The 19,979-nt window shown below is 43.8% G+C and overlaps 1 protein-coding gene across 1 annotated transcript in view; it reads right to left on the bottom strand.

Moving 5' to 3' along the window:
- ALK (anaplastic lymphoma receptor tyrosine kinase) overlaps positions 1-19,979 on the bottom strand; it is a 579,333-nt gene that overhangs the window by 138,729 nt on the left and 420,625 nt on the right. The window contains 1 exon segment of the mRNA XM_006767430.2: positions 619-746. Coding sequence (XP_006767493.1) covers positions 619-746 — 128 coding nt within the window.

Here is a 19,979-nt window from a genome sequence, read left to right as displayed (position 1 = left end):
AGTCAGGGACTTAAGCCAAAGGAATTCAATGACACAGTGGACCATGCTCCAATGGTTTTTACAAAATAAGTGAAAAATTTGACATATAACCATTTCCCATGTTGTTTCTAAATAATAGCTTAAGCCAAATCATTAAAAAATACTTAATATAAGTTTTGCCTCAGGAAAAACAAAGTATAATAATCATTATCAAGTTGGCGGGGTGAGGAGTTGGAAGAGCTGGCAGAATGTGGGTAATTACTGAAACTGGGTGGGGGGTTTCTGATGATTCGTTGCATTATTCTATTCATTTGTGTACATTTGAAATTTTCCACCATAAAAATCTAAGAAAGATGGTGAAATCATTCAGCAACCAGAGAATTGAAGCTAATATGTTATCTAATGAAGACTATATTCTGTGCGATGAAGTTTTAAGTTAGGCAGATATAATGTTATATTAGATCTTTGAAAACCAACCATCTGGGCTGTGAAGCACTTGATGATGTTCAGAATCAGCCCTAAGCACTGTAAACTTTTCTAGATAAACGCGCACATTCCCAGCTAATCATGGTGGCAGTTACTGACACACTTGAGACAACAAGCTATGGAGGAGAGAAGGGGCGAGCCAGACCCAGTTACCTTCACTGCAGTTCTTCAGGGCAAAGAAGTCCACTGCAGACAAGCTTCGGTTTCCACTTGAGATGTACTCCAGGGCCACTCGGAACGGGTTCTCTGGGCGCCCAATTCTTCCCTGCAGCACCGTCCAGCTGGTGGCATAGAAAGCGAGGGAGAAGCACAGAAAACAGTGATGAGAAGCAGGCTAACCTGCAGGGAGGGCCTGCCCTGCAGTGGCGTCAGGGCCCACACTCCAAGGGCATTGCCAACAGGAGATGGAGCCCTACGTGGCTTTCAGGAGAGCGGCCCTGAGAGCAGCACATGGACATTTGTTCCTGTCTTGTCCAGCTAACTCAGAGACCCAATTTCTAAACCCAGTGTGGCCACTGGTGGTTCCCCCCCACCACGCCCCCCACACACATTCTTATTAGGCAGTTACAGACCTGTGAGATATTTCAGTAGCTTGTCTTACAGGAAAAGATATATATACTTGAGAAAACCTGGCAGCAGAGTGAAGGAACAGCCTTTAAACCATTTATCTGTCTATTTATAATTATCTCTGGAAAGAATGCTTGGTTTTCAGAATTTTATCGGATCCCAAAGTCTCAGAATCCTCAGGTTTGCTATGTAGTTACTTAGGGAAAGCTTGCAAGGGCTATTTATTTACTGCAGGAAAATTAAAGTGCACCGAAGCATGTATTTTGGGGTAAAAGTACCTAAGATTGACGTGGATTCTGCAAAAAGGTGCAAACAGAAAAAGACAAAAGCAGGTCAAACAGCAAGCTTTGCATCCATCTATCACCAAGGACACCGCCACGGTGGGGTAACCGAGAATCTGCTAAATGAACATTTTCACACCTCACTCAGGCGATTAACGTCTGGGAACAGCCTCTGTCACTGATTGGAACATCAAATTTGCTTCCCAACAATGATTCAGGTTCTTAAAGAAATATATAGTTATTTTGACAATTCGTGTGGAGAATGGAAATTATATGGACTAGTTCATATTTTCTTTCCTTTCAAAAAATAATTTTATTGAGGTGTAATTGACATACAAGAGTGCATGTACTAAATGTATAATTTGATGGCTTCAAATGTATAAATTGATGAGTTTTGCTGTATGTATGCAGTAATCTGCCCTTATCCATGGTTTTGCTTTCTATAGTTACAGTTACCAATATGAAATGGAAAATTCCAGAAATAAACAATGCATACGTTTTAAATTGTGTGTTGTTCTGAGTAGCTTGATGAAATCTCGCACTGGCCTGCTCTGTCCACCCAGGATGTGAATCATCCTTTTGTGAAGCGTATTCATGCTGTATACACTGCCCTCCCATTAGTCACTTGGCAGCCATCTGGGTTATCAGACCGATTGTCATGGTATCGTAGTGCTGTGCTCAAGTCACTCTTATTTTACTTAGTAACAGCCCCAAAGCCATTCAGATAACTTTTATTACACCAAATCGTTATAATTGTTCGATTTTTATTATGTTATTGTTGTTGATCTCTTACTGTGCCTAATTTATAAATTAAACTGTATCATGGATATGTACAGAAAAAACAGAATATATATAAGGTTCAGTACTATCCGCGATTTCGGACATCCACTTGGAACATACACCTGCAGATAACAGGGGACTCTGTACATGCATGAACTACTGTGCCTAATTTATAAATTAAACTGTATCATAAATATGTACAGAAAAAACAGAATATATATGTTTCAGTACTATTCGCGATTTCGGACATCCACTTCGAACAAAAAGCATCCTCCCCCACAAGTGTAAAGTGATGCTTATTATGAAAAATGTTAAAAGTCCAACAATTCAGGAAAGTGGATAAAGAAAAGTCACCTAGAAGTCATTATTCAGAGATAAACCACTGCCCACACCTCAGTGAACAGCCTTTCAGCTGTAATTCTTAATAAACGAGAGCACACGGCACATGCTCTGTGCCTGCACCTTGCCACTCAATGGCATGTCTCGGCATGTTTTATTATTATGAGACAATAAATATAGATTACAGGATCAGTTCAATGATTGCATTTTTAATGATTTGTGCACCGCTCCTCATTTTTCCTTTTTACACCACGCTGAGGCCAGCCCTGTGTACTTACTTCTGTAGCCACTGCCTTGGGACAAATTCCCAGAGCCTGGGTCAAGGCGCACGGACATTTAAAACTCGGAGGCATATTGTCAGTCCTCCAACAGCGACTCAGTGGGCCCATTTTGCCATTTGGTGGCAACACTGGAACCCATGAAGTCTTTTCAGCTTTGCTAACTTTCCCTGACAAAGGTGTTGCCTGAGGCAACCATGGTCCTTCAGCAGGCCTCCAGGATGGCAGTTTGAGTCTCTGGTTCCTGCTATGTTGCTCAGCATGCACTGGGAGTCTGCTGAGCGAAGAGGGTAGTTTTGCTCCTGTTCTACACTCTTCTGTAGTTAATTCAGATCACTGGAGCCAATGCCTCAACCATTTAATAAAAGTGTATTGTTTCCCCACAGTAGAGGCTGTAGAAGGGATATTGCTGTTGTAAAGTTTGTTCTCTGTTACTGTGCCCAGCAGGTTTTCTATCCAAATAAAACCAGTATAATTGAATAAGGACAAGGAGGCCTCTTGGTTTAAATGTGGGGTTGTCAAAGAAAGAAATACCGGAAAAGAAAATGTAGATGAGGGGTTCTTATGAAAACAAACAAATTAGAAATGTTCTTGCTCTTCTGAAAAATAAAGGGACTTACTTTTGAGGAAAGGTGATGGTGAAAGGCGTGACTATTCAGATTCTGCCAAGAATTGTCGCTCCCTGCTCCGAGGAATGATGGATTTTAATTCCAGGTACACAGGGGCCCTTGACAATGATTTCCAGTTCTATATTGGCACTAGCCCTCTGGATAAATGTGTCAAGAGTTTTAGGAATTAGTTTCTGAGTTACTGATGCAATAACTTTTGTCTGAAATTCTCTGGCCTCCCATAGTTTACTGCTGCAACTTTAATAACTTTCAGAGCAGTTGCCAAACATGTATTTTATAACCAGGGAAGTTGGGACCAGGAGAGGGCAAGTTTATACCTAGGGTCAGATTTGTTTAAGAGAGAGCCAAAAACCCCATGAAAAACAAATCCAAGCTCTCTCTTCTGTCTGTCTCCATTTTCTTTACTTATATTCCAGTGCTCATAAAACTCATTCATTAGGGTCTTGCTTTCATCTTTAGCTGGTGTTCTTAGGAGGAAGTTCTCTGTTCTGACCTAGAAACAAACGTGCAGCCATATCCATGTGCTGGGGATTTGAGAACATCTTAGCAATGATGCTTCAATCAATCAATTTGACAGTGTGGGAGTCCACCTGGACTTTAGGAAGCCAGAAAAGCTGTATGGATAGCCTGTAACCATCCATTATCTTCCAGTGTGTTTCTGAAGCTTTCTGCTTCCAGTTCTGGCTCTGTCCTTCATTTGTCTGATGACTTTGAACAAGGCACTTTACTCTGAAAGTCTGAAATTGTGGATGTTTCCGGATCAATTGTATTCTTAGCCAGAGAAAGTGTCTTCAACTCTGTGTGAATTTGCTGAGGAATAACACTGACCACACCTTTTTTTGCTGAGTGGCTTCACTATAATGAATAAATTAGAGCCCATCAAAAAAGGCAGGAGAGATGGTTTGTGAATGTCAAGGTTCATTCTGACCTGGGGGCTGGAAGTAGTATTTAAAAGGCCTCTCAACTGGGGGTGAGTCGCATATGCTGGTCCTGAATTTGCATGGGTTGCAGTAAGTCCCTGCACCGCCTTAACTTCTCTCACAGATTGCAGGAGTCCTGGTGACAAAACACTTTATGGAAGCCCTGAAAGCTGCAATGGACAAATAATATTCTACAGAAGGTGGAAGAGGAGTTATTAGCCCCAAACTCACAGATTTATTTCTGCAAAGCGATGCACTTCTACCCCCTTGAAGAAATGGAGACTTGCCCGAGGTCAGACGCTTGGTTAAAATCAAGTATATTATTGCTCCCAGAGAGGCAGAACAAAGAGCATTGCAAACTGTGGATCAGTCTATGTATCCAGTTGCTTTTCGTATCACTAGAATCACAGAGATAGAAAAGGATATGTCTACTCAGCATTGCTAGAGGGATCGCGAGTCTGGGTTTGGAGGATAGATAGGCCAGCCAGACAGTGACATAAATACCAGAACATGCATACGCAAAACAAACAATCCTAAGAAGCTCTGGCCTGGGAACAACAAGAATCTCTAAGGCTCCCACCATTGCACACCAGGTTAGTCTCTGCATGCTTAGAGGAAGTGCCTGGCATGTCTGCTGATGAGACTGAAGGGCTGGCGGTCATCTGCAAAGGACAAAGGCACAGGGTTATTTTAAGCCCAGAATGAAGGGGCATGTTGACAGCATGTGAGGGCCGAGATGGCAGTTGACAAGATAGAGGAAAGTGTATTATTTTGTGGCTGTGTGACATTCCTGTAGGCACAATGTTGATGTGGGGCTAGCTCACAAAAGTGAGCCCTCAAACCCTACATGCTAGTCAATGGGATGCCTTTCTGAGATGGCTTTAGCTGTTGTAATACCACAAGGCCTAGATTCAGTTCTGGCTCCACCATTCACTAGCTAAGTGATCTCAGGCAAATGATTTACCTTCTCTGATCTTTGGGTTCCTTATTTTAAAGATGGAAGCCGTAAGGACTAGCTTGCTGTACTGTGAGGGTTTGTGAAAAGGATGTATGCAAAGGAACATGTTTATTAGAAGCTCAATAAACAGGAGCTATTCTTACAGAAGACAACTTTCTTCATGGAATGACATGGGTCCATGAAACTCTCTGCATCTCAGCTCATTTATGAGATTCAAGGGGGAAAAGAATGTAGGTAAGAGAAAGTGATAAGAACACTTGTAATTTAAGAATAGCAGCTACCTTATTTGTTTAAACAAACAAAAAAAAACTTAGTTAAATGAATCTTCATATGTTAGGCATAACCCCAAGAAGTTATATTGAAACACTCATATAAGAAAACATATTAGGATGAGACTGTAACAACAGGTCAACCTTCTGACCAGAACCTCCAAAGTATCCCATCTCACTTACAGTAAAAGCCTCTTATTTACATTCGCATCTTCTTATAGCATGTGCAAAGATGCCTTGTGTCTAGATCTTGGTTAGAATTTGTTGAACTCCATTTTTCAGGTCTTTATGGGTGCATTGTTACACACTAGGTAAAGGATGAAGTGCTCTGAGGACCCTAAAGGTTTAGGATTTAGCTTTGCAATCCAGGAACTTACAGACTAGTGAGAAAGATTAAAAGTATTTATCAAAATTATAGTGAATGGCAGTATAGAAGAGCTAAGTAAGTGGCTTACAAACTACATACTAGAGGGCCAAATGGTGTCTCAGACTGAGTGATGAGAAGAGGTGGACCTTGAAGATGGGTAATTAAGAGTGAGCGGGAACTGGTGCAAGGGCAATGCAGAGAGACAGAAGGCATGAGCTCATGAGCAGAGACCCTACAGACTGTGTGCTCAGAGTGTAGGCAGCCCAGTCTGACATGAGTCAATGTTTTCCACTGGCCTTTATAGGAAGGAGGTCCCTGTGTCTTACCTACCCACCTCCAACCTCCTTAAAACCAGTATTGGTGGATCATTCATCTTTGTGTCTCCAGTCCCTAATAAATCACAGATGCTCAACAAATATATGTTAAATGAGAGAGCAAATGCATAAACAGATTTCTGTTAAATCAGATAAGATTCTGACATTGACCAAAATTTATATTGTAGTGAAGCTGAGTTACTCTGAAAGTCCATGTGAGTGCATTATCATTAGCTGTCATCTATTCAAGTGACAATGATGACTTCCCTGTTAAGAAGGACCTAAAGATGGGAAATTTTGGGGTTGAGGGAAGCTTGGGAGTTGATTCATCACATAGGTCTTGGGTCCCCATTCATCTACAACCCTCCCCCCCTTTTTAAAAAAGAAGCAGGGCTTGGGAAGGAACCATCAAATTAGCTCTTGTTCATCTACCTAGAACCCAACAAAGGAATCAGGGAATCATATAACTGAGACATGGAAATAACCTGAGTGCTTAACTAGGGGAGGTCTCACCTGATGTAAGATTATTCAGTACAAGGCAGTCAGCTGTGAACCAAGTCAATGTAAATATTAAAAATAGCAGCAAGACCAATAATAACAGCACTAATGATATGATCAACAGCAGTTAACATTTATTGAAGGCCTATCCTCTGCTTCTAGCTGAGTTTTAAACCCAAGTTAGTGTGGCCCAGTAGTCTTTATGGACATGACCTTAAACTGCCTTTACAAGCTTCTTGTGGATAAAACATCACTTCTGTATGGCTTTGTTTCAACTTCTGGCCCCAGGGAACATGGTTGGTGACCTGAAACTAAATGACGTGCCCATTCTCATGCTCTGTGGCAGTGACCATAGCTAAGTCATTCAGTTGGTGACTAACCCCCGTGCCAGGACAGCCAAACTCACGGGTTAGGACCAGGATGATGGGAACCACCCAGATTAGACCACCATGTAGAGCTCAGTCACATGATTATCATTACTGCCGAGTGTAACACTGTTAAGGTGCAGGCCACACAGCTGATATTCTCTCACATGTCTCTTCGCTGAGATGCTCTCTTGACAAGTGTCTGGATGTGAATGTGAAGGTGTGAAGATTTGTTAGAAACAAGGAACTGAGCCTGTGGGAGCTCCTCTAGATCAATACAGGAAAAAAAAGGCAATTGCATTTCTCTCCCTGGTCTTATCTTAAAGAAAAAACCCCCACACATAACTTTCAAGTCCTTAAAATATACCTTGTAGTAATTCTGCAGCAAATATAAACCATTCAGCACTATTTTTTATTGTTTCCATTAAATCAACCTGCATTTAAAGCATTTTTATGGGAGGGAACAGGGAGGGGGGAAAAAGCCAGATCAATGTAAATTTTAGCGTGGCATTCTTTGTTGCTAGTTAATTTTCTGTAGTAATAATAACACTTGGTATGTGACACGGGGTCTTTTATCTAAGAAGCCTTAACTTTCTTATTCCCTTGGCCTTCACAATTTCCCAGAAGTTGGATAAATGCCCTGGAGAGGATCAAATCGGGATGGGAATGAGGGTACAGGTTGATTCAGGCTGTGGCTCCCAGTGGCTCCGGACACTGAGCTGCCCTGAGGCTGAGGGTGGCTATGGCTCCATGGGAGAGGAACTGCGGGAGCAAAGGGGGCTTGAGGCAGGGATGGGCAGGCTTGGGCCACAGGTGGACTCGGGTGAGACCTTAGCACTGGAGGCTAGAAAGCAGTCTCAGTTTTCATCAGAGACTGTATGGGTGACAAGGATCTGGAAAGTGGCCTGGCCTTCTCAGGATCGGGGCTAAGAAGGTGGTCCCAAACTGTGTTTTCCCTAATTCTTCTCATGCTTTTGAGCTAAGAGAAAATGAATGGTCTTGGGTTCATTGCCCTGGTCCCTCTCTAACTTCTAATCTTCTTTCCTTCCTTCCTTCCTTCCTTCCTTCCTTCCTTCCTCCCTTCCTTCCTTCCTGCCTGGTCCCTCCCTAACTTCTACTCTTCTTTCCTGCCTTCCTTCCTTCCTTCCTTCCTTCCTTCCTTCCTTCCTTCCTTCCTTCCTTCCTTCCTTCCCTCCCTGAGAAATATATTGATTAAGAGATCAAACTTTGGACCCAGACTTGCTGCTTTATGATCTTAATTCTGTCTCCTATTAGCTGTGGCCTCTGGCCAGCTACCTAACCTAACCTACCTGTGCCTGAGTTCTGTCATTAAGAAGCAGGGACGATAACAGAAGCTTAGAGGGGTGTTGTGAGGTTTACATGGGTTAAGACACATAGAGCACTTAGCTAACACTCAATAAGCATTAGTTAATGCTGCTATTATGATGTTAGTGGTGCTTTTTCCTCCAAAACCTAGTGTGACAGTGATGACCTTACAGGAAAGTGAAATAGGAACATATGATGCTTTGGGGATTGGGAAGAACCTTCTGGCCCAGAGCACCAAAATTTTGGGGACTCCTTTCAAGTCCCCCATGTGGAGATAGAGTAGAGACACATGTACAAATGCAGATAGTCTAGGGAGCATTGTGCCAACCTCACGAAACACATTTCAGTTGTTTGTGTATGTTAATTTATGTTCTGCCTCATTCCAGAAAGGATTTAAGGTAGCTATTTTACTTGATCTAATTTAATGTTTACAATAAATGCATGACACAAATATTATTGTTCCCATTTTATAAACAAGAAAATTGAGGCTCAGAGTTCATATAAATCGCCATGTAGTAAATGGTAAGAGGTAATACGAACCCAAGACTACTTATCTTCAAAACTCTTGTACTTGCCACTATATTGCACATAGGTTTAAACCTGTCAAATGTCAATGCTTCATCTTTTAGAAGAACATTTCAGGGGTGGGGCATTTGAAGAAGAGCCGTATCTGAAAAGAACGCATCCAAGAAACGTTTTGGCTTCTTCCCAGTGTTGCCCAGGTTATCCTATTCCTTCTCTACTCAAGTTCCATGTTATCCTAATTGAGGTTGCACTACACAGACCTTTGGGAGGCAGGCATTCATCCTATGTATCAAGCCAGAAAGAGGGTCCTGAGAGTCTACCTCCACAGACCTAGCCCCTAAATCATCGGGGTTGGGGAAAGGAGACTCAGCATAGCCACAGTTGTGAGGGGAAATCGTAGTGGAAGTGTTCTTAACTGGCCTCCATGTGACCAGTTTGCCTGCTGGATTAGCATAATCTCTACATTCAAGGAATGTACATTCAAGGAATCACCTCGTGTCCTCTGAACATTCAAGGTCAACTGAATGTTCCAGGGTACTCTCTAGTACTCCTACACCTTCCACTCCTCTCACTTGGGTTATACACCTACTGAGAGTCAGTTAGGCTTGTCCCCGAGCCTCTGCATGCCAGCTGTACTCATTAAGTTGCTGCAACATGAGCAAGAAAAAATTGAATTATTTTGTAAAGACATGAAGCGATAAGTCACTAAAAATAATTATTGCTTAATTAGGCATGAATAAGGCAACAGAAAAGATAGGAAAGAAAAAGCTTATAATCCAGAACGCCTCTAGATTAGTTCATAAGTGTTCCAAAATTATTTGTTTTAGCAAAACTAAAACTGAAAATCATGGCTGTGGTGTGGTGGTGTCATTGATGTGATTTATGCTGAAAGGGAGTGTAGAACTCCAGTCAACAGAGCCACGCTGCAAGCAAAGGTCTTGGCCCCACATCAAGAGATTGATGAATTGGCATCCATTTCGAAGTTGCAAGATAAAATAAAATGTTTAAAGATGTAAGTCGATTCCCAAGCAACTATTGCTCCTAAGCTTATTGCCTAAGAGGGCTTCTTCCTTGTTCTAGTTTGTATAAAGAAATACACAGAGGATTCACTAGTGTTCTTTCTTCTTTTTAAAGGAAGAACACTGAGTATCCTGGCCAAAAATCAACAAAGAGAAAACTTCTTCAATTCAACAGCAGCAATCCTGCAAATCCTGAAGTTTCTCTTTCACTTTCTCTGAGTCTTGGATTAGGTCCCATACAAGTCACCACCTCCTCCACCAGCTGCTGCACACCCCTCATCAGGGGGCAGTGGGAGGGACTCAGCTGGGTTCTGGGCAGGGGAAGTGGTTGGTGCTGGCATGTCAGAACTCATTTAAAATTACGGAAGTGGGCACAAGAGCTCCCAGGAATCCCCCACTCACAGATTTGTCAATCTCTCTGACAGGGTGGGTGGTGAGATTTCTCAAGAGTCCCAGGGGACCGGTTTGCCTGTCTAACTCTTTCCGTGGGAATTTGGGCACAGCACCCACCAGCAGCCAGGGGGAATCTGGAATTTGGTTTCCTAACTCTCTTCCTTCCAATAACTTTTAGCACCATCTGTTCTTTCAAACACAATCTTTTATTTCAAGCCAAACTCAATGCAGTCAGTTCTTTTGTTTGTTTAAAAAAATACACCCTCCCCTGGGAGAAGGAGAAAGACAACACTGGCACTGAAATGTGGCTGCTTCTGTAGGGTCCCTCCCCTTCAGACCAGTCTGCCTCCAGCGTGAGCCCTGACTCCGGAATGGGGCTAAATTTGGGGTTTTACCTGCACCCTCTCCCCCCACCCTCACCCTAGAGCTCAATGCCTGGGATTTCCCAGCCTCAAAGGAGTCCTCCCTGCTCATGCTCAAATGATATCCAATTGCCCATCCTGTTCCCTAAAGAGCCAACCTAAATGCCATGTAATGCATTAACGTATTGATTGGTTCAATATGCAAACCTCTGAACCCAGCAAAATGCTGACGTCCAGCTCAGAGGTTGCGTTTCAGTCATAAATCTCTGGCCAAGTCAAGCCACTGTGCTGAATGAAACATTATATGGTAGCGTAGACCTGGCCATAAACTGTGGCCCTCCCTGTAAGCAAATTCTGGGGCTGGGTCAGTGGTCAGCTGGGTCAGTTAGGCTTGGGCAATGAACCCAAGAGCTGGAAAAGGCTGAAGGGCCTGGTGAGGAGAGTAAGAGCAGCCCATAGACTTGTACCTATCAGAGCTGACCCCCCACCCCCACCTCCATGCTACATGCTGCTCCTACCCTGCTTGGGGTGGCTGTCCAGGGATGTGGAGGAGATGGCCAGTGCATCGATGGATCATGCCCTGAGCCCCTTGGTGCAGAGGGACTCACTGGCCTGCTGAGGCTCCTATACTGTACTGTGGCAAATACTGTGGACGATGGCATTTTTGTGAGGATGAAGGATGTATGACCGGAATGAATCTTGGAAACTACCATGGCTATTCTTCTTCCACATGGCTATTCATGTGGAAGAGAAGAACTGAGGTCTGGAGTGACACCCACTTTATAGATCTCATATTGAATTGTGTCCCCGCCCCTCCTTAAAAAAGTCAAAAATAAGAGACCTTATTAGCGTGTCAGTGACCTTATTTGGAAATAGGGTCTGTATAGAGGTAATCAAGTTAAAATGAGATCATTAGAGTGAGGCCTAATCCAATATGACTATGCCTGTAAAAGGGGGATTTGGACATAGAGACAGATATACACACAGGGAAGACACCACATGAAGAGGCAGACAGAGATATGGGGTGATACATCTACAAGCCAAGAAATTTCAAAGATTGCCAACAAACTCCCTGAAGCAAAGGAGAGAGACCTGGGACACATGCTTTCCCACAGCCACAGAAGGAACCAGCCCTGCTGACACCCTGAGCTTGGACTTCCAGCCCCCAGAACTGTGAGCAAATACGGTTCTGCTTGAAGCCATCCTACTTGGACTTTGCTATAGTAGCCTTAGCAAACTAGCAGAGGTGGCTAGTTCTAAACCATCTCCACTAAGTAGAGAAACAAACTTTAAATTATTTTTACTTATTATTGAATAGCATCACCTTTCTGTGTGATAACCAGCTCATGACAGGCAGCCCATAGGCTGCAGAGAATATAACTCATTTCTCACAAAGGAACCTCATTTTCCCTAGGGCCAGACAGAGCACAAGACATTTTGCTACACATTCATCTCTGCCTCCCAGATGAATAATATCACTCCACCTTCAGGGAGGCCCCATTGCAGAATGAGACTAGAAAGTGCTTTCTAAAGCCCAGGAATCATGGGACCCATTAGGTTCGCCCAGGCAATGCTGGTACCTTTAACCCAGGCTTGAGGAAATGAATGAACTTGGACTTCAGAATTCCACTGTGCCAGCCACACGGGAGCTTTCGGGCACAGAGCAGAAGGAACTGCCCCAAGATTGTGTCAATGATGCATTCATCTGGGAGCCAATTTCTGGGCTAGAATTGCCACTAGCAATTTTTATATGACATTAGAGGGTCAGCTCAAAATAGTGACCTGGAATTTTTAAGGGATGCTGGACCTGCACTAGAAGCAGAGGCACCTGGGGAACCAGGGAGATCTGGTGGAGGGCAAGAATCCCCAAGCATGAGACCAGCCTCCATCCCCTCTCCTGAATCCTTTTGGACTTTGAATATCTACAAAAGAAAGCCCTGAATGAACCCTCAGAATTCTTTGATGCTATCCCTGATCCTCTGTATTGGGGGCTATAATTTTCTGGAAAAGGCAGGCTTCTGGTTTCTGGCCGATTCAGTCCTTCAGTAATACACAGGGTGGGGCAAAAGTAGGTTTACAGTTATTTATATGGAAAATAATACAATAATTATTAAATAATAACACAAGAATAAACTCCAGGTCTTCCTGATGGAGGTACAATTCCTAAACTCACAACTCCTTGAGAGGGAAGATTCCTTTCCTAAGAACCCCCAGGCTCCTTGGTGGGACTGCTTGTCAGACCTGGTATCTTTCAACCAGACCTGTGGCTAAAGCCTCCGGAGCAGAACTCCAAAGGAGGTGACACAAGTTGGGCACTCAGATCGGCCAAATCCCAGGGAGCCACTGTGTGGAAATAATTGGAGTCTTTTAACAACGGTGTGTGAGAGAGTGATTAAAAGGGAATTGCAATTATGGAGCCCAGAGGTAAAATTTCAAAACTGGCCCATAAATCCTGGTCTGACATGAAATTTAAAACTCCCCAAGGTCTGCAATGCCATATTAAAAGGGTTTTAATATTAAGAAGTAGAAATAATGAATGATAATCAGAGTATTGTTTCTAGGAGTAGGGGCAGCTCTGAAGGACAGGCAGGCTGGAACCACAGGGCAGGCTCTCGTTGGTTTGTGTTTTACATCCCTCACTTCACAAGAGATGAGTGAAGGAAGGGAGGGCGGGCTTGGTAGAGGGGTGTTGAGTGAAAAATCTGGTAGGGCCATTCCCCAGCAAACTCGGGCTCAAGTTCTCCTGAAAGTCAGAGACACAAATGGCCTTTGCCTGCTATGTGGCTGCTCTGGGCCAGACGGTGCAGGGAACAGTGGCCGGGTGGGGAGTGGCTGGGAGCTGCAGTGGAGAGGCAGCAGGGAGCCACGGTAGGAGAGCACTGAGGGCCTGGTTCTTCATTGGCTGGGGAGCTTTAGGCCAGTCATTCCACCTCTCTGCGCATGTTTCCTCTATTGTATTTACCCCCTCCCAGGATTGTTGGAAGAATTAAAGGGTAGAATGAATAGGAGAGTGCTTTGAAAATATATGAAATATATGTTGTTATAGGTTTCTACTGGTCCCTGGTACTCACCTTGATGTGGTCATTCTCCTCTGGACTTATTTAAGTTAATTCCCTGAAAATTTGTTGGCAAAAATATAGCTGGATGATTTCGGAAGCTCCTTTCACTCCCTGGATGCTAGGCTGATGGCAGTGCCTTGCACTGGTTTGGCCAATCAGGACACGCTAGGCCCTTCATCCCTGGGCTCTGGGTTTTGCATATTATCTTCTCAGGCACGTGCAACACTCTATGGCTTTTTGTCAACTTGTGATCAGTTGGAATCCCTCTTTCTCCCTACCCTTCTCTAGGTTACCCATAAGCCTTTTCTCACAAACTGCTTCTAAACCAAAATTTTCCAGACCTTATAGGTTGTGGCTCAAAGCAGCTGGTTATTTTGAACCTGAATGTAGGACCATGACATTTTCTGCAGCAAATTTCAACTGGCTTGGTTTCTGGAATTTGGAATCTGTCATCTGTGGTATTATGTCTCCTACCAAGCTTGGAACCATCTGTATACCAGGCCTCCTATGGAACAAGATCATGAACAAACGTACAGCTTTTAGCACGGTGGCTGCAGTGTAGTAGACCTAAACAAATGCTAGGTTCTCTCTCTGCCACCATCTCAGGCATTAAAAACATGGACAAGCCAAAGTTCACGGCAGAGTCCTTTATCGTTGCCATTGGAGACACCTTAAGATGGACTAAGCTCACTCACTGTCCCTTGCTGTTTATAAGTGTTCAATTTGCTGTGGACCCACCTCCCAGAATATCAAGGGAAACACTGGGGAGTATGTTTCTTAAACTGAGATATTCTGCGTCTGCCACGTTCCCTCGCCTGCTAACCCCACAGCCACATGGAGGGGGTTACCCAGGACTGGCTCTAGGTAGGAAGCCTGTGTTCACTCTTGGAATCCACAGTCTTTTCTGAAAGTTCCCGAACCACTTCCTCAGCAACATTTTTAGAACTGACTGGGGTTAATATTTTTAAATTCAAACATTCTTTGATTGAAATAAAGAGAGAGCTAAAAATATAGCATTGCCTTGAATTTAAATAAAAAAGTTAAATTGGCTCTAAAAGAAAATCTACTCAGACTAGCTTAGTTTCATCTTATAGAGAGAGAATACCAACAGGACACTTTATAATTCATGCTGGGTAGGTATAAGAAACTGACTTTAACCCTAGCTGGTTTGGCTCAGTCAAAGGCACATGCCTGGGTTTTGAGCTCCATCCCCAGTAGGGGGCATACAGGAGGCAGCCGATCAATGATTCTTTATCATCATTGATGTTTCTATCTCTCTCTCTCCCTCCCCTCTTCTCTGAAATCAATAAAATTATATTAAAAAACTGACTTTAATCAACACTATGGCCATTCAATACATGCAGACCCTGTTATGTAAATCTATAGCAAGTGTTCTAGCGGTAGCAAAGGAAGAATAAGACAAGAATCATACCATAAGGAATTTATAGTTGTGAAGACTAAAGTGGCAGTATAGAATAAGAAACAAATAAGCCCAAGGCACGTATCAGCAATTTCACTGAATTCAACAGACACTTATTGACTACAACATGTACAGGCATCTGGTAGGTACTGGATATGGAAGATGAGACATAGTTCCTGCCCTGAAGGAACTTATATTCACATGCACTGGAGAAATGCAAACTAAGGGATTTTTGTCTAGCATGGAACAGGATTAATTAACTCCAGTCATAGACACTGAGAGGGATACCTTCTGAGAAATGCATCGCTAGGTGATTTCGTCATTGTGGAAACATGGAGTGCACTTACACAAACCTGGATGGCCTGCTGCAGGGGCAACCGACTGCTCCCAGGCTACAAACCTGAGACTTTATAAACACTGTCCCACAGCCCTCTCCCTGCTTCCTTCCTCTGACAGGGTCAGAAACTGAACATCAAAGCTGCCAAATCTGCTCCATGAGCAGGGATGCAGGCTGGACTGACTGGAAATGTCAAGGAGAAACTGGCTGGGTGAGTTGTAGGCCACCACAACAGTGACCGTCAGGAGGGAGTGAAAGGCAGGCTGAGGATCTGGAGGAATGAGGAATGAGGATGGAGAGATAAAGGAACAGAACGGGTTTGGCTATTGCATGCGGAAGCAGTGGTCAGATTAAGGAATTCTGTGGCACACACACACACACACACACATAGAAGGTGTTTATATGGAGAGGGTGTAGAACTGAATACTCAATATTTTGACTTTTGACTTTGGAGATTTGTTTTTTATTCCATTGATCCTATCAGGCACAAAGCATTCTCTCTCTGGAATTAAATTGATGGGAGAAATAAAATTCATCTACACTTTATAGCATTACAAACTGAAAATATCAAGTACAGGGACAGGCAGGCTCCACACCACCACAGAAACCTTTTACTAAAGGGCAGTGGTGCTTAATACTTGTTAAAATCACTGCTGCGTCCTTGTACAGGATCTTAGGTCCCCCACAGCAGCGGATTTACAGCAATGTTCTCTGAAGACCACCAGTCAGCTCTGAGAGGGCTGGAGCGCCCTCTGAATACACAGCTCTGTGGGGACAGGCTCCTCTGTGCTGAAGCAGGTCAGCGGCTGACTGACTGGGATTGTATCTGCGCACTCAAAATTGAGGTGCTGTGAGGTGAAATCTATTGCTAAGCCCCACAGATAACACTCCCATCAGAGGAAAAAGAAATATTTCTGAACATCTTTCCCTTTTAACAGAAAGTTCAGTTCATTGTCATCTTAAGGGATCCATCATTGATGGCTACATTATATGATGCAGGAGTGGAATGGGTAAATGGGAAATCTGAAGGGAGCAGGGGAAAGACTTTCCAGACATGAGGAGGAGCAGCATGCAAGCCCCTTCATCCAGCTCCAGTGAGGAGGGACGAGGACTTCCGGTGGGGCACAGATTTGGGATTCCATCCCCTGATTGCTCCAGACTTTTAAAGTTCAAATCCCTTAGACCAGTGGTCGGCAAACCGTAGCTGGTGAGACACATGCGGCTCTGTGGCCCTTGAGTGTGGCTCTTCCACAAAATACCACGTGTGGGCACTCACGTACAGTGCAATTGAAACTTTGTGGCCCGTGCGCAGAAGTCGGTATTTTGTGGAAGAGCCACACTCAAGGGGCCACAGGGCCGCAGGTGGCTCTCGAGCCGCAGTTTGCCGATCACTGCCTTAGACAGAGACAATGGCAATGCAAGTTGAACAAGAAATAGATAATTTTACAGATCAGAGAGTCCATTTCAAAATAAGACTTTTGTTTTTGACAGTGTCCCTTTAAATGATGTGACTCTGGGGATTTTTTTTCCTGGCTCAGCATCTGCCATCCTACACAATAATTAGCCAGCGACACATTTTCTTTGTTGTTCATTAAAGATTAATGGGGGGCAGAGCTTAAGGCCTGGTGAGATGGAGAAATCCTGAAGGGTTCATTTGAAGCTTTCATATCTGTTCTTTTTGGAAACTCTGACGAACAGGTTCTCAGTACAACAGCAGCCATCTGCCTTCTAACCTACAATATGTCTTTCATGAAAACTCAGATGTTTCTGGCAGGCTGTCTCCCACCATCAGCTCAAAAGCACACGCACCAAAGGGGGCAGAACAGATGTTTGGAGCTTTGCCGTGGCTTGAGTGTGCTTCATGCGGGGGCGATGGGCATTTTCAGCAAAGTGTATCTCCTCACTTAGTGCTGAGTTCCCAGGGTCCCATCGAGTAGAAACTCCTGCAAACACTGCGAGGTCTGGCCAATTTGGAGGCAAGTCCTCCTTGACCTGTTTATTTTTTTTCTGTTAGATTTCTGCTAGTTCTCCCCCTGCTGAAAGCCACACCGGGAGACACTGATCGGTGGTAAAGAGAAAGTTTATTTAACAAAAGGAACAATAATAAAAGTTTAAATACTTCTGCTTAAAAGTAGGCAGCTGGAAATAATGAAACAGGAAGAACCTGGAACAATTAATGCCTTTTGGGAATTTAGGATAGGTGGCCCTTTAAGATAAGCTCACAAAAATGGATCCAGGCTGATTTAGACCTTGCTACTCAGAATGATGCCCTGTTTGGCCTACTTGCTGCTCTTTTCTGTCTTTCATTTTCTGAATGTGAATCTGGCATCATTTAGCATCTTGTACAATGCCCTGTATTCAGAGGAGCTCAACATCCATTAATAGATGATGATGCCAATAATCAGGGCTAGGAGCTGTGATTGTATTATAAGCAAAGCATTTAAATAATTACAGAACCAATAAGGCCCAGAGTGATATTTCTCCATCCCAATCACTGATGAGCATGACCTTGGGACAAGTCAACCCCTATTCCTCCCTGGGATGCAATTCAGGGAAGGCTGGGGCATCTTCCATAGAAAAGGCCAAAGGAACAAACACATAACTCCACAAAATTCACCACCCTGTGTCTCCCCAGTCTCCCCTAGGAAACTCTGGTCCCCTGAAGCCCCTTACAACTTCTCCATTCTCCATTCCTCCTGCCCAGAACTCCTTTGCACTGAGGCTCCTTAGAATTTGAGGTGGAACAAGAATCTAAAGAGGCTATGAGCTGAATTATTCCCAGCCCATCCTCATTTGCCTTCACTAAACATGGGGTTCCTCTTAGGCCGCGGCCTCAGTCTGGTGGATGACCAACACCTCCTAAGTCAATCACTGACTGTACCTCTACTCATTTGTAGAGACTGTGTAGAGCTGAGAGAGCTGCCCAATTCATGGATCTTCTGTATTAGGAAGTTAAAATAGAATTTTCAGGAGGAGGCAGGGAGAACTGGCCTGAAAAAATGATTGAGAGGCAGGACTTCCTGCTCCCCAACCCCCTGGCACACACTGATGTTGTCCATGTGTCAGCTGTCCCCATTAGCAGGACATTTTATTTTGTGTGTGGCGTCTACATGCATCACCTACACTCCAGGCTCAATCCTGGGCAGATGGAACTGAGAACTGTCCGTCAACTTGCCAGCCAATATTTCTAATGGCCTAGAATTCACAATTTTCTGATCTGAGGCAGGTCTTTATCTTCTTAGCAGAACATATGTCCCACTAGGCTCCACCATAATAAACCTGTGAATTGAATTTGTTTCCTTGGGTGAGATGTGCAACATTTCGGGGAATTCAGGAGACCTGGGCTTCTAATTCCACTTTTGTTCCTAATCACAGCTAACATTTACTGCATTCTCATTAGGTGCCAGACATTGCGCTAAGGACTTCATATCGATTATTTCATTCAACCTTCACCACAACTGTAGAAGGGAGGTCTACCACGATGAAGAAAAAGAAATTTAGGGAAGTTGTGATCTTGCTCAAGAGCACACAGCTAGGAACAGATGTAGAGTTTTAACTGAGGACCCAGGTCTGCCTGACTTCAAAACCACTGCTCTTAACCACTACCGGTTCTGCCTCCCAATCCACATGGAACCAGGCAAGCCCCTTTAGGTCTCTTGGACTTGGTTTCTTCTTTATTTGCAAAATAAGGTCTAGGACTTCCTAGGTCCCTCCAGCTCCCACATGCTATAAATCAAGTCCTCACACCTCCTCTTTGACCTAGCAGTCTTTCCTACCCCACATTTCTTTCAAGTTTCTCAGGACTGAACCCTCTTTCTTCTGGGCACCTTCTCTCCCCATGTACCATGTCATGGTGGTCATCTGATACAGTCCTCCATCTTTGTCTTCCTTACCTCTGAGCATAGATCTGAGAAAGAAAGTGAGCCAAATAAAGGCCAACTCGTAATGGGGTGGCCTTGGGAACCAAAAAGCCACAGAGACCCTTATGACTAGACACAGAGAAAGATATACCAGCACGGCCAAAGGAGAAAGAGTGAGCAGGCTACAGAGTGGGTTCTTGGAAGATTCCTGGAGGCAAAGGCATTCAGGAAAAAAACTTTTTATAGACCCTAGATGGAACTTAGGATGGGAGTGGGCCATGTAGGGCAACAGCCAACTGGTGCTCAGGTTGTATGCCAGTGGGACAGGAGCGAGCAGTACATCTCAGCCAGGCTCTTCAGCCAGTCCCTGTCACCAGTCACCTTGAACCAGCCTTTGGACTCTTAAACTATAGTCTGAGGTTCCCTGGAGGGATACGTATATATTATAGGGATTCATAAAATATCCTTTATTATTTTAAAAGGGGCTTATGCAATACTCTGATTTGAAAAATACTATATAATCCATTATATGAACTAATGACTTTGAGCAAGCCACTTCATCTCTCCTGGAATGGCTCTTCATTAAAAAAAGAAAACAACAACCATATATGGGGAATGGGTAGATGAGATAATTTTTAGTTCCATGAA

This window comes from Myotis davidii, unplaced genomic scaffold (genome assembly GCF_000327345.1).
Source record: "Myotis davidii unplaced genomic scaffold, ASM32734v1 scaffold238, whole genome shotgun sequence".
NCBI classification, from domain to species: Eukaryota; Metazoa; Chordata; class Mammalia; order Chiroptera; family Vespertilionidae; genus Myotis; species Myotis davidii.
The sequence above is the reverse complement of the archived record's forward strand: the minus strand, read 5'-3'. Positions and strand labels throughout refer to the sequence as shown.